Here is a 14,963-nt window from a genome sequence, read left to right as displayed (position 1 = left end):
CATCAGTAACTTGAATATCCTAGGTTAAAAATACCTAAGGCTCTACTCAAAATCATGCATTACCTTTGAGAATCTATTTACTAGTCTTCCAAGAGGTGTTGTATCAAAGAATGACATTGGTGATCGAAGTACGCTATGCAACATTCCATTATGAAATTTCCTTGAAGCTCTAATTGCTCCTAAAACTACTGCCAAAATGGTAAATGAAGTACACATATACTGTGCAATTCCAATTGCAGCATAAATACCAAGATTAGCAAAACTAAGGGTTAAAAATGTAAATAAATTATGATTTTATTGAGCTTACTGTCTCAAGTTATTGTTGCTTTTCTCATTACTCCAATGCGCTAACCACAGCAACTGACTTACGTTTCCTCCAACACTTAGTGAACTTAATACCATGTCAACAAAAAACATGGTAAATGTATATGAATTTATATATGTAAATATTACAGACATCTTAACCTATAATTAATTAGTAATAGCTTGCAATAAATATGTCATGCTTTTACAGTGCCAATTTGTGTTTCTTCATCAGAATAAATTATTGTTTCTTTTGCTAAATGGTATAAAATTATTAATTGATGAAGCAACATTTATTCCATACTATATTTTTTTAGTACAGAGGTGGATTGTTTAGCTAGACTTACAATATCTAAACAAAAGATTAAAAGTATAGTGTCTATAAAGCAAGAGTAACTATTTACTTTGTTTCTTTTCATCACTTCTATCTGTTGACCTATATTTTGTCAAGATCTCAGAAAATGACTCATTGCGTTCCATCAAGTCAAAATAATTTCCAACTTCATCAATGCTACCATTATTCATAACTATTATCTTATTACTTTGAGATAAGAACCTCACGTCATGAGTCACTAGGAAACGCACCTGCATGTGTTATCATAAAACACAATCACTATCAGTACTTTTACTCACTTTGTCTTTCAATAATCCTTCAGGTCCTATCACATTATCAAAAATATGTTTGCCAACATGTGAATCAACAGCAGATAAAGGATCATCAAGCAAATACACATCAGACTCTTGGTAAACTGCTCTAGCTAGACTAACACGTTGTTTCTGACCACCACTGAGATTTATACCCTATTATTGAGACTAATTTCTAAAATGTTTACAACATTGATTTTACTTTCTCTCCTATTTCAGTCATATCTCCTCCTGGTAGTATTTCAAAATCCGCTTCCAAAGTACATGCTTTAACAACTTCATTATAGAAATCACTATTGAATCTTTTACCAAAAGTAATATTATTTTTGACTGTAGCATTTAATATCCAAGCAATCTGAGGTACATAAGCTACTCTACCCTGTAATACAAAAGTAGATCTAGTGGATTGCTAAATTTTTTTACCATAATTCTTACCCTAAGAACCACAGATCCTTTTAACTTATTCATTTCCCCTATAATAGCTGATATTAGTGCTGATTTACCAGAACCGACAGGTCCTACTACAGCAACTAGTTCTCCAGGTTTAAATGATAGTTCAATGCTGGAAAATTTATATTATAAGTCATTCACTAAATTTTAAATACTTTGATAAAAGAAAATCATCTCTCTCATCACCCCATGAAAATAGACCTCCAGTTATTGATACAGCATTATCATGGCCTATTCATTAATAATTTTAGAAAAAGAATCAGACTACATACTTTCATCATAATCTTCTTTGTCATTAAATTCAGAATTTAGCTCTTCCTCAATCAAAAATGAACAAATGCGTTTTTGTGAGATATTAGCCTAATAATAATAGTCTAATTAACATATAAATATCAAATGTTAATTGTATGTACTTGAATTATGTATCCAAGTGCCATTGGCAAATGATGCAGTGGAAGTCGAAGAATATCAGATAGAGAAATGGCAACAAAAATCTTGACAGCAGTTATTTTATGATAATCAGAATTATAGTTGATCAGCAAACAAGCAAAAAGAGTTGTTATAATAATCTAAAAAATTAATAATTAAATACCTTTAATTAATTTTATAGATCTATAGTATAAAAATTTACCGCAGTATTTGAACCAAACATGGTAGAAGCAGCAAATGCTTGCAAAAGAGATGCTTTCTTTAAGTTATGTAGTTCCATATTCCTCAGTTTTTTCACATTTTTTATGAATGGTATTTCCCATGCATATAGCTTGATCACCTAAGCATTAACAATTAAAATTATTGTAAATATTTATATCATTTCAGTTTGCATTACTTTGATGCCATTAATAATACTATTTATCATTTTCAGCCTCTTGTCTCTGTTTTCAGTCAATTTTACCTGAAAGTGCTTTCCAATTATATATATCAACGCAGTAAAAGGCATTAATAATATAGACACCACCAATCCAGCAAAAAAAGCAAAACCTGTTGCCCAGTATAAGCCCACAAGAACAACAATAATTCGTAAAGGGCTGAAACACATTAAGTGAAAAAAATGCCACAGCTCCATCAGTCTATTAGCATCAATTGACATCAGATTAATCATCTCTCCCATTGTTCTGGATTGACATGCTTTCCTTGTTAAAACAAGCAACTATTTTTATGAAAATAATGTTTAAATGATAATGTTTACTTAATTATTTTACCAACCTTATTATAGATTGTGGCTATAAGACCAGATCTTATTCTCATTCCAGTAAGAATTGTAATATTTTGGTATTGTTGGTTAATGATTGTATGAAGCAATGCAACTAAAAACATTACAATTGTAAAAAAGTACCCAATCTACGGTGGTTGGTCTTTGTCATTGATGTATGCCAACATCATTCTATTGTAGAGAATTTCAATGATTCAATATTGAGTTTACATGTACCTTAACAATAAAGGATTAACATAAAAAAGAGCATCATAGCACAATCTATAAAATCCACCAGTAATAATATCTAATCCATAAGCGCTGAATAAAGCAAGAACCAGAGATGGTTCCCTAGTTTTTTTGGTTTGATTATTTTTTTGACCTTGAACAAATAATAACCTGTAAAATCATGATAATTGCTCATTGAGAATTATACATCACAATATAGATCTATACCCAGATCTCTTCACTTCTTTATTCCATTCCTTTTGAAATCTGAGAGAAGTGACTTCAGATTTATCCTCATAATTTATATCATAAAGATCATCATGAGTTAATACTTTGTGAGATCCTTTCCACATTAACCTGTGATGTATATCATTATTTGATAAATAAATAATGTTTGTTCACAGTTTTAGCCACCACCATGTTACAAGGGAAAAGAATGACGCAGATTTTTCAGGGGAAGGCCTGTACTGTATATTCAAAAATATAAGTAAATAAAAGTATGTTTTATGACTAACCACTGGGTTTTCATTAATATCATCAATTGATTTTGGTTCTGGGATAAACGAAAGCATAAGTTGAAGTAGAAAACAAAAATATTCAAGAGTAAATGTGACCAGAAAAAATAATTTAACATTTTCTTTCTAAAAAATTAAAAAGTACATTAATGTAATAACTGCCAAACTACTAAACTATTCATGCTATTTCAACTGAATTATACACAAAATTATATGCACAACTACAGTAAATGCATTTGAGATGATACAGTACATGCATCACAAGTGCATACATAATCATGAATACATGATTAGATTTGCAATGTAAACATACAACAGGAAGTTTAGTTAGTATTGACCACAATTTAATGGATCCATAAGCCACAAGACCAATCCATAGAATTACTGGAGGACCAGAAGACCGAACTCCCTTTTTATGCTCAGATTGTAGTAGAAGAATCACTGTTACCTATTGAATAGACATGTCACTTATTAATAGTCTAGATAGAATACCATGGTAAATGCTATTACAAATGGAGACATGAAGAAATAAGGTGCTATAGCATTTTTTCTAACCACAATGATGGCATAGATGAAGTCAGATAGTGTTACTAGCATAATAACAAAACACAAAACCTACAAAAAAATTAATATTTCTATAGCTAATTGTAAGTTTATAAACTACCATTTTAGTCAAAAGTAATATATTAAAAGGAATATGGATAAATTCTCTGTTTTTGCGACACAAGAAGTTAACACTTGCTAGTATCCAAAAGAACAGACAAACTCCATAAAGAATTACAGTATCTTCAAAACAAGGTGTAATAATAGTGCCAGTTATTGTCCCATTCTGGCCAAAACTTTCAATTTCCTATAATAAATTATTTATCATGATAGATCTATCAATTAGAACTAAGAAACTGACCCAAAGGTAACCTGGCTTGCAAAGCTGATCAACCATTATTCCTGCATAATAGTAAGCATATAATAATTATTACTGAAAAGCATGATTTCTCAATGTAAACATGTCTGTAACACTTGATGACCTTTGATCCTTGTTTGGTATGCTTGCATTGAGTTGTAACATGAAAGTGGCATTCCAAGGGTAAAGCCTACTCATCAATGCATGACAATCATCAAAGTAACCACTATGGCTAGTTAGCTACTAATTGCCCAGACACAAATGACTCTGGGCAATTAGTAGCCAACTAGCCATAGTGGTTACTTTGATCTGGGCGGCAAGACTATAGGCTAACTGACTAATTGCACCCGCACAATTTTTTCAATTTGTTATTTGTTAATGCTTTAAATTTTCACTTGTTTCATGATTGCCCATGTAGTTCATGTCACAACTTAAACAAAATTTTATGGCTGCAGCATGGTTTTATTTAGATACCCTGGTATTTATTTACTGTAGTGCAAGGCTGTTGGATTTTTACCTGCACCTAGCTAGCTGCAACTCAGTAGTCAATAAAGTATACATGAGTGGTTGCCTCTTGTGGCTCAGTATACTTACTTGTTAGCCAACCATTCAATGAAAATGATAGGCTAGCAAGACTATCATTGACAACAGTGCCACTCTGTTGTATGGATTCTGTTGTTCATAATTGCACAAGAAAGTGAGGAAACAGCTATTTGCCTTTCTTAACTATAGTCTATTGTCTAATTGCTGCTAATGAGGACATGTTTTTTGCATACATAGGAGGAATTTTTTTTCCCAATAATTTTATTTCTTTTTGGTACAAGTAAGTCTAAGATAAATTTTAAATTTACTATCTAAGCCTATTATTGTTGGTAAAACTGCTTAGCAACTAGACCTAATAAATATTACTTTGTTTTAGGTTTATGTAGTCTACAGTCCCTACGAATTTTTTAAAAAGCTTGGCTTGCATTCTCCCACAACTGTGCCCTTCTTTGGAAACAATTTGGACATATTTACATTGGTAAGAGCATGCATGCTTGTGTGCTGAATAACTAGTCATAACTGTTGTATTTAGGGGAGTATATGTGCTTTAGAGAAATGGTCAAAAGAATATGGTAAAGTATTTGGGTAAGTATTTCATTGTCCAAACAAAAGCATCCATAAGTTATGTATGCATTCAGATATTATATTGGTGCGCAGCCTTACCTTGCTGTGCTTGATCCTGATATATTGAAGGAGATTATGATAAAAAAGTTTGATAACTTTACTGAGAGAAAGGTAAGCTGAAGTCTAGCACCATTATCCTCCATCAACAATTGCACATTCCTTTGTAACAGCATTAAGTCTGAATTTAAAAGGGTGTGGCTGTTAGATCAACATTCTTATTTGTTATCATTTTGTAAATGGTTTTATATTGATCATAGAAGGAATTTGGCTTTTTGACTGAAATTCGCAAAAAAGCTAAAATTAGCAGTATAATGCTGTCTATGAATAAGCAAGATTGGAAAAGGACCAGAGCTATTGTTAATCCTGCTTTTTCAACCAAGAAGTTAAAAATGGTAATGATGGTATGCATGGTAAAATGGTAAATGGTTCATTTAAGGTGGGCATCTACTTTGCAACTTTGTTGTCAGTACCTTTGACATGGTTGTGCAACATGTCATGAAATTGGGAATCGCTCTACTTCATGGCTTTTAATGCAACATTTTGCCCAACTACATCAAAGGTTTAGCCACGCATAAGGTGCGAACAACAACGCTGCACAGTGGATGCCCGCCTTTAGTGACATACAGTCATACAGAACTGTATAATGCCAAATAACTGAAATAAAGAAATAGTGATCAGGAAAAATATTTAAATGGTTTTATGTTTACAGGTATTACCACTTATTGAAAGAAGTTGTGATACATTGGTCGAGATATTTAGTGACATAAGCAGAAAGAACAATGGTGCTGAGTTGTGGAGGTGAACAATAGCATACAGATGCATCCCCTATGATACATTCTATGGTTAATTTTACTGCCAATAATTCACTAACGCCTTTATTGTTAAGTGGTTTTTTGGATTTGATGTAATTATACAAAATTTGGAACTGTACAATTATTATTAATTCTTTTGTGTAGAATATTTGGACAGTTTGATATGGAAGTAATTCTAGCGGCTGCATTTGGTTGTCAAGTCAATATTCTTAAAGGAGAAAAGAACTCTCTGACAAAAGCTGCTATAGGAATATTCACACCTAATTTATATAATCTACTAAGTGAATTGTGCAGTAAGTTACTGCTAAAACATCAATAATTATTGTACCTTTCATAGCTCAAATTCCTTTCTCAACGAAGCTTTTTGGATTGTTTTTTGCTAAAAGATTGAAACTAACCCAATACCATAATACTGCTAGAAATTTTATTCTTGATGTTATTAATCAGAGGCACCTGCAATCATACAAAAATACAGTAAGACCTTTTGTCCATGTATGTTATACATGTTTATTATATAAAATGATGATTAGGACCTCCACCTTGAATCCTTTGAATTTACATTATCCTTAAGGCTTCGGCCACTGACTGTTCAAAGGATTTGAGGTTCCAGAGGTGGAGCTTGTATTATCAGCACGTATATACTCATCTGTATAATTATTTTAGAATGTTGACCTTCTACAGCTTTTGATGGAAGCCAAAGCAGAAGATGATCAAATTTGTCCTGGTTCTAAGCAATTAACTGATGACGAAATAATTTCTGTTTCATTATTTTTTCTATTAGCTACATATGAGACAACTAGTAACTTACTGGGATTTACAGCTTATCTTCTGGCAATGAACCATGATAAACAAGATAAACTTACTCAAGAAATTAATAACTACTATCAATGCAATAAAGTATGGCACAACAATGATGCATATAGTTTGAGCATATATGTATACACATAATCTCATATTCATTTTCATTCACATTTATCCTTAATCCAATTGTAACATGAGTCCTAACTTATGCATGTTGTAAATTTTATAATAAACAGGATTCTTCTCTTTATGATGCTGCACATGGCATAGAGTATTTAGACTGGGTAATAAATGAGTCACTGAGAATATATGCACCAGGATCAATGTATTATCATTTGCTACTTATTGTTGATCATTTAGTGTAATAGGACTTTCAGAGAGTGTGAAAATACATGTACAATTAATGGAGTTATTATACCAGCAGGATGCACAGTCATGATACCAATTCAGGTTCTACACCGGTCAGTTGAACATTGGGAACAGCCAGAAATTTTTAGGCCAGAAAGGTTTGACATTTGTAATTTTTAATGAACTTGTATTATTTTATATATTTAAGGTTTAGTCCTCATGAGAAAGAGTCTCACCATCCGATGTGTTTTATGCCATTTGGTGCTGGTCCTCGTAATTGTATTGGTATGAAACTTGCTTTAATGGATGCTAAAATGTGTCTAACAAGTTTACTGAGAAAGTACAAGTTTGAGAGAGCACCAGAAACACAAGTCAGTAATACCCTTACTAGGGGAAAAGGGTTGTGTATGTGTTGTAGATGATAATTAAAATTAATTATGAAAGTAAAATTTAAAAGTGCAGTGCCTAAATAAGAGTTAATTAATTCAGTTCTGAATTATAGATTTTTTATTTGCAAGAGCCTCATTATGATGATTATGATAATAGTATGCTTAAATTACAACTCCCTTTATGGTAAATTGCATGGAAGATAACTTTACTATTTTAATTCAGGTTCCATTGAAGACTAGCATTGGCCTCTCACAGTCACCAGTTAATGGAATATTTCTTAGAGTTCTCTCAAAATAAAATGTTTTAAAAACTTTTTGATATAATATATAGATCTAGATCTACTTAGTGTCAGAGCATGAGAGTCAGTGATAAAAAATTTCATTAATTTTTAATTTTGTAATGTGATTGTTTTTAGTTATTTTGATGATTATTAATCTTTTAAAATTACAGATTTATTATTATACCCACATTACTGATAGCTAATGCTTGAATAGACATAAAAACTCATACACTTCCTAAATAATCCAAAAATTGGATACCAACATAGTCCCAACCGTAAACGATGTCGGCCGGCATAAATACTACATAAATGTAGTATCTATGTTGGCACCCGTGGAGAAATCCCGAGCCCTTGGGTTCTGGGAGAATTGGCAGAAGGGCACCACTAGGAGTGGAGCCTGTGGCTTAATTTGACTCAAGACGGGGAACTTTAAATTGTAAACCTCCACCATATTATGATTATACTATCCAGGGGAATTTCATCACTGCCTCTAATACCATCAGGGATCTTGGGGTTCATTCCTCTTCTGATTTATCATGGTCAAACCATCATAAATATCATATGATAAATAACCATATCATGAAACTGTCATCACTAAGGCTTACAAAATGTTAGGTCTTTTAAAGAGGTCTTTCTCATGTAAAGATATTAGTAACACGGTAGCATTCTTAGTAACAAACAGTATGGTCTCATATCATGCTGAGACAATGATGAGGCTGAGGCAACCCAGCCAGCCATACCGTATATCCATACAATAAATTACCATGGATGTGTATTGTTTTACAATGTATGTAGTTCAAAAAATATATGGCCCAGCTGAGATAACCTAGAACTATGATCATTGTACTCTTTTATACATTGTAGCCGGTATTATGACATCAGCTATTCTTGATCATTAAATCATGCTCTCCTGAATGATTAAAAATAATTGTGATCATATAACCTTTTGCTATTTTATTTTAGAGACATGGGATCCATGATCAATCCAAATAATTAAATCTATACTGATGTAGAGATACAAAAGAAGAATGAGGATACAAGCTTTGATAACAAATTAATTTCCATTATTAACTAATATTATTAATGAAGTGTATTACATGATTGAAGGTGAAATTGGTCAGTAGTTTTTAGTATAAAGTTGATTGCTAGCTTTCATTGCTATCATCTTCAGGAACACACTAAACAAAAAGAGAGAGAGTACAACATCTGATTTAAACCATACTGCATACACTGAGCAACAAGAGTACTTGTAATGAGGCTACTGGTATGATGTTTATGAATAAACAATTTTTACAAATGTAGCCAGGGTTCTATCTAGAAATTTTTGTTTGGGGAGGAAGCCGAGAGCAGTTGACCGGGGGGGGGAAGGGTTGTGTACATACATGTGTATGTACATGTACAGTACATACATGCAGTTACAGAAGTACACAGGGGGGAAGCTTGAAGTTTTGGGGGGGAAGATGAAGAGTTTGGGGGAGAAGCTCCCCCCCACCCCCCCCACTAGATAGAACCCTGGTAGCTCAAATTTAGTAGGCCACTTTATTTTGCAAATATTTACAATTTGTGAAAATTTACTTTTTTACCCAGCTAAAGTTTAACTCCATTTTACAGTACTTGTATAATCATTCAGTCCAATCACTTACCAGGTATTCTACAAAGCAAAGTTGTTTATCCTCAGTGACTATCATGAACTGCAATGAGAGGAAACCTCTTGTGTCCATCCTTAATGCTATCTTTGATGATGGACTAAGTGCCTTAGCTAAAGGCTTTAGTAATGCAAGCTTGTATCTGAAGTGAGAGGGAAGGAGAGAGGGAGGGAAATACATGTAGGAAGGAGAGATGTGAATAAGATAATAGAAACTAAAAAATAGGAGAAGGAAAGAGGAACATGTCCCAAAAAATTACTTGTTCTTTTGAGTTGTTTTGCACTCGAATACTTCAACCATATCAGACTCTTTAGGATAATCAGAGTAAAAAATAAGTTGAAAATAATTGCACTAATACAGTGTGTATTTACAGTAATTCCTACCTGAGTGGTCCCTGTATATCCATGAGTAGACAGTCTAAAATTTGGTTCTTCCTCTGACATGTAAATCTCAATAAATTCACTACTCAAATCCAACTCATTGAAAGTCTCCCTCATGCACTCTGACTGAATATTGAATAATAGTTACAAATAATGATGATGATAAATTACTGTATCATTATTTTACTTTAATGATCACTTTATTGCAAATGTTTGCTGACACAAAATCAAAGTCAAGCGTTTCATCAGCTTCTGAGGTTTGAATTGAACACTCAGTGACCACTTCATTCTCTTCAAGACTATACAAATGAGAGAGAGAAATAATTAAATAGTGCAATTAAACAGTTAAAAATGACACGATTGATACCATATAGCAGGTATATTCGATAGAAGTCTAATTGTTCTTTTTGTTCTCATTCCTGTTGGACAAATATTTTCCAAACAAAAACGTGTTGCATCACTGCCATGTGTGCAAAATGGCTACTCAGAACATAAGTAAAATCAACAAAATCTCTAATCCTGCTTTACAACATTTTCCCAAATGAATACCTGCTATATGGCATACATTATAGAAGTGAATGCAACTGGAAGTGCAAATAATTCTAAATTGCTAAAAATTGTGAACCTATGTGTAGCTCAACCCTGCTGTTGTATACTCATCTAATAATAATTACAACTATAACTATTATAGACCTCTTTGGGTGAGAATGAATTACATTAAAAAGAATGATACACAGCAAGAGGTGTACTAAGGCTGATTTAACTCTGAAATAATTTTCGTGGACGGCAACTTTCCACGGAGTATGAATGGGCTAATGCAGAAAGCAAGCTGTAATAGAGAATGTGCTACATATTGCACAAATCCCTTTTAAGAAATGCTTAGCAGCAACTGTTCTTACCTCCAACCAGCTTTTGTAGCTTGAACAGGCTCCATGCCAAAGAAAAAAAATCGGTTTTGGTTTTTCTTCATTCAGCCTTCTTAAATCTTGCCATCAAAAATGGCGGCCAATTATCACGCAAAGGTGAATACCAAAAAAGTAATGATATTCATAGACCATCATCATTCTTACTTGAGGAGGTCTATTATATATTAATCATAATTTAAAACTTGAATGCATAGCCATACATTATGTACTTTACTTTAAATAGCAATGATTAAATTAACGTACACTAATTGAAGTGGAGTCCCATATCCATCATAGTACAATCTTAAAGATGTGTTTCCTTCATTACCAAAAATACACAAACATTCCTATTTAATTAAAAAGGTGACCAATCTTCAAAAATTATTTCACACAAAACAATCCTTACAATTATGACATTAAGGTCAATATTAAATATCAGTGTGGAGTCCTCATTGTAGTTGTAGGCTTGAAAGAGATCTGATTTTACAAAACAATTTGCTTGTACCAGGGATATAATAGACTAACGTATAGTAACGTTAGTCTATTATATCCCTGCTTGTACACACTTTTCCTGCTCTACTGTCACTCTCAATCCAGTGGAACTGATAAAGCAGGTTGCAGTCTAAAAATTGTCTATATATATAAGTCCCTACTGTGGTTTTATATTGATTTTCACTTACATCTCTAAATTGTATAGCTTTCAATACGCTGGAAAGTGTCCTTGCATTTATCATAAAGGCATTTAAAACGTGCTTCTTGACTCTCCATTCACCCGGTTAGCGCATTATTTCTGGACAGTTGTCCGGAGTTAGGTATAACTGTTCCTGGAAACTATCCTTAGGGATAGCTAGACACTATGAATAATAAGTAGTTTTGCTTAATTAATGATTAATGAATAAGGGGGAGGGATGTCAAGGAGCTATGGAGGCTCACTTAGGAGCTCGCTCACATGGCTCAGGAGGCTGAAAGCCTGAAACATCAAGAAAGGCAGCTCAATGGATCATGGTTTTTCAAATCACGAAGTGGATGGAGTACTGGTTAGTATCTAGTAGGCTTACAGTTACATGTATATAATCATTATTCAGTAGTCAATTACTGAATATATATAATCCATTACTATTAGTTGAGCTATTAGTACTTATGGTTGCTGTACAAGTTGCAGCCAGTCTTTAACTGTATATTTGATATTGTTCCTTAGTCCTTGTCCATGCATATTATGTTTTTACAGTTGAAATAATAATAATAATAATAATAATAATAATAATAATAATAATAATAATAATAATAATAATTATTATTATTATTATTATTATTATTGCAGTAAAGCACATTACTGTTACTATTACAATAAGCCATTGTTATTAATAAAAAATAATGTTGTAATTTAAGTGGTTTTAAGGTGTCTGTGCATTGGATTTTTTTGCCGGCATGAAGTTTTTTAGAAAAGCATCAGTCATTGGGCACAGTATGAAAAGCCTCTGCATTGATTAGTTGTTTCCAGCTATACTTGTTGTTGTCACTCATAGCATATTGCTGTACATGTAATAGTAGTCTGTTTTGTATTATGGGAATTACATTATACTGAATTACTTCCTGATGTTCACAAAAACTCTTGCTTTTACTATTATGCTACTTTACTTAGTACCCTGTAATCATTACTATTGCCCCAGGGTGTTGTGTCTGTGCACCATATGGTTTGTGTCTGTGTGCATAAGATTTACAAGCAGCCATCAATCATGCAGTCTAAGGCTACATTTACACAGCAACGCAAAACGCATCGCTTTTTAAAATATCCACTTTGAACACCGTTTTCGTTTCCATAGAGTTCCATCAAGATTTTATCACGTTTTCATTCGTTTCTGTGTAAACAGAAGCATAAAGCAGGCACAAAACTATACGGATTGCATCGTTTTTGTTGCTGTGTAAACGTGGCCTAAGCTAACTTGCAATGTGGTATTATAATAATCCTTATAGCTGTTTATGCATCTTGTAATAGACCTCTTTGGGTGAGAATGAATTACGTCAAAGAATGATATACGGCAAGGGGCGTGACTGAGCCTGGCTGACTCTGAAATAATTTTCGTGGACGGCAACTTTCTATGGAGTATGAATGGGCTAATGCAGAAAGCAAGCTCTATTAAAGAATATGCTTCATATTGCACCAAATCTCTTTTAGGAGATGCTTAGCAGTGACCATTCTTTCCTCCAACCAGCTTTTGTAGCTTGAAAGAGCTCCATGCCAACGAAAAGAATCAGTTTTGCCTTTTCTTCATTCATCCTCCATTGAATCTTGCCGTCCAAAATGGCGGCCAATTATCACCGTAGGTAGATACCGCAATCAACAGTAATGATATTCATAGGCCACCGTCAATCTCACCTGAAGAGGTCTATAGTATACTGAATAATACGCAATATTTGACATGTACGTGTGTTGTTAATAAGTACTTAAGGGTGGAAATATTGAATGTTGTTTTACCAGCATCTCATTTTGATATCACAATAATTACTAATAATTGTGTTCATCAAAGCTGTTACAATAACAATGATCCTTTGTAATGGTTCCTAGCCTAGAAAATCCAACACAGTACATGTAACTTAGTCTGGATTAGTAGTGGTACCTTTTACATCACACTTGTGCTAAGGGTTACGATACTTGATTACATGTACCACTCACATGTATAGTAAGAAATGATTATAATCTGTTAGCTGCAATATTATCATGATAGTTACTAAATACTGATATATTGCCCATCCTTATTGGTACTGCATTTCTCTATTCTCATTGTTGTGTTCCTTGACCCCTATTCTTGTATATCTTAATTTGTCTCGTATTGACATTTCTTCCTCTCTTTTGCCTTCTCTCCTCCTAGTATATGTACATGTACATCTAACTTTTGCTCTTTCTCTTTTCTTCCTATATAGGATTCTCCTATCTCTTACGTTCTTTGTCTTCTTGTGTATAATACAGTTCTTTACTGATACTATAAGCTTGTGTTAACACAAGTACGTCAATGTCATGTTTTTTATATTATTTATTATTATAGTACATTTTTGAATCACAGACACATTGCGTGTCAAGAATCAAGATTCCATTTCCGGCAAAAGATGTGGGAGCAGAACTATCCTAACAACATGATGGTAAGACACAATTCACAATACAGTGCATGTTTTATTCAGTGCATGTACACATGTACAGTAAATGAGGGATAGTGAGTGTCCTTTGGTCAGTAATAATTGATTTATCATTTATTGTACAGGAGAATGGAATTAAGACAAAATGCTAAGAATATTCAAAGCATGTCCAATTTGAACAAGTACAATGTTTAAACATCAAAATCACTTAAAATTACCATCTCTTTTATCTCTCTCTTTTAGTGCCGTTAACTACTCATAATCAATAAACAGTTTGTTCCATGGACATTAACTTATTACTTAGAGAAAAGGATGTGTTGAGATTAATATGCACTAATGCAATGGTAAGTGGTATGTGATGTACATGTACATGTATTCGAGTTAAGGGATTACTGAGTAACTGTAATGGTAATTGTCACTGGCCTATGTCACTGACTATACATGTATTCTTCATTATGTCTCAGATAAACCCATTAACAATGACATTGCCTTCTGAGCACAGATGGCAATACAGTTACCATTGCCATTACTATTACTTTTGTAATAACAATTCAGTGCTGTACACCTTCCTCTCTTTCCTCTTTTTGTTTCTCTATCTCTTTAGTGTCACCATTTTCTTGATGCATCAAGCTTAGGAGATACTGAGGTCATCAATGAGTCTTGCATTCAAGTGAGGTCAATTATACATTTTCCCTATTTACATTTCTTTTCATGTTTATAGGCTTGCTGTCTTTCAAAATTAGGACACTGTACATAAACTTGCATTTTTGTGTTCTTTTTATAATGTTATAATTGTTTTTTGTTACCTAAAATAATTATTCTTTAATACTATAATGCGATAGCAGTCCATGAACTGATGCCACAATGCTAG

At 33.0% G+C, this 14,963-nt stretch overlaps 3 protein-coding genes and 1 long non-coding RNA gene across 9 annotated transcripts; 2 read left to right on the top strand and 2 right to left on the bottom strand.

The window, feature by feature from the left end:
- On the bottom strand, nt 1-5,455 carry LOC100638401 (multidrug resistance-associated protein 1-like; the record flags this gene model as incomplete). The annotated part of the gene is given in 24 exon segments (XM_020002829.1): nt 1-19; nt 64-262; nt 308-465; nt 513-559; nt 608-655; nt 708-888; nt 937-1,104; nt 1,151-1,327; nt 1,384-1,510; nt 1,554-1,629; nt 1,671-1,758; nt 1,812-1,967; nt 2,030-2,167; nt 2,225-2,545; nt 2,602-2,779; nt 2,825-2,986; nt 3,044-3,172; nt 3,218-3,282; nt 3,331-3,456; nt 3,644-3,778; nt 3,823-3,945; nt 3,995-4,180; nt 4,235-4,275; nt 5,438-5,455. Coding segments are annotated over 23 exon segments (3,043 nt in total), but the record flags the coding sequence as incomplete, so codon positions are not given.
- An 18-nt stretch (nt 5,456-5,473) lies between these two features.
- LOC100638273 (cytochrome P450 3A17-like) lies at nt 5,474-8,046 on the top strand. Its single transcript, XM_011408751.2, has 9 exons — nt 5,474-5,509; nt 5,656-5,790; nt 6,108-6,196; nt 6,355-6,503; nt 6,548-6,684; nt 6,874-7,107; nt 7,248-7,336; nt 7,568-7,730; nt 7,972-8,046. Exons 1-9 carry the CDS (start codon nt 5,474-5,476, stop codon nt 8,044-8,046), a joined length of 1,107 nt encoding a protein of 368 aa, XP_011407053.2.
- Nucleotides 8,047-9,113: 1,067 nt separating this feature from the next.
- On the bottom strand, nt 9,114-11,733 carry LOC100638144 (cell cycle checkpoint protein RAD1-like; the record flags this gene model as incomplete). Its single annotated transcript, XM_020002828.1, is given in 8 exon segments — nt 9,114-9,207; nt 9,673-9,817; nt 9,935-10,001; nt 10,061-10,181; nt 10,243-10,354; nt 11,225-11,307; nt 11,367-11,582; nt 11,641-11,733. Coding segments are annotated over 8 exon segments (870 nt in total), but the record flags the coding sequence as incomplete, so codon positions are not given.
- A 174-nt stretch (nt 11,734-11,907) lies between these two features.
- LOC109586636 (uncharacterized) lies at nt 11,908-14,957 on the top strand. Of its 6 annotated transcripts, XR_002187137.1 has the most exons (7): nt 11,923-11,997; nt 13,883-13,963; nt 14,005-14,098; nt 14,218-14,274; nt 14,336-14,436; nt 14,697-14,762; nt 14,814-14,957. It is a non-coding gene; the product is annotated as an uncharacterized LOC109586636 (long non-coding RNA). The 6 variants fall into 6 exon arrangements; XR_002187135.1 differs by lacking the exon at nt 13,883-13,963 and having other exon boundaries at nt 11,908-11,997; nt 14,814-14,923; XR_002187139.1 differs by lacking the exon at nt 13,883-13,963 and having other exon boundaries at nt 11,980-11,997; nt 14,023-14,098; nt 14,814-14,923.
- Nucleotides 14,958-14,963: the final 6 nt, after the last annotated feature.

This window comes from Amphimedon queenslandica, unplaced genomic scaffold (assembly GCF_000090795.2).
Source record: "Amphimedon queenslandica unplaced genomic scaffold, v1.1 AMPQUscaffold_12824, whole genome shotgun sequence".
Taxonomy (NCBI): Eukaryota; Metazoa; Porifera; class Demospongiae; order Haplosclerida; family Niphatidae; genus Amphimedon; species Amphimedon queenslandica.
The sequence above is the reverse complement of the archived record's forward strand: the minus strand, read 5'-3'. Positions and strand labels throughout refer to the sequence as shown.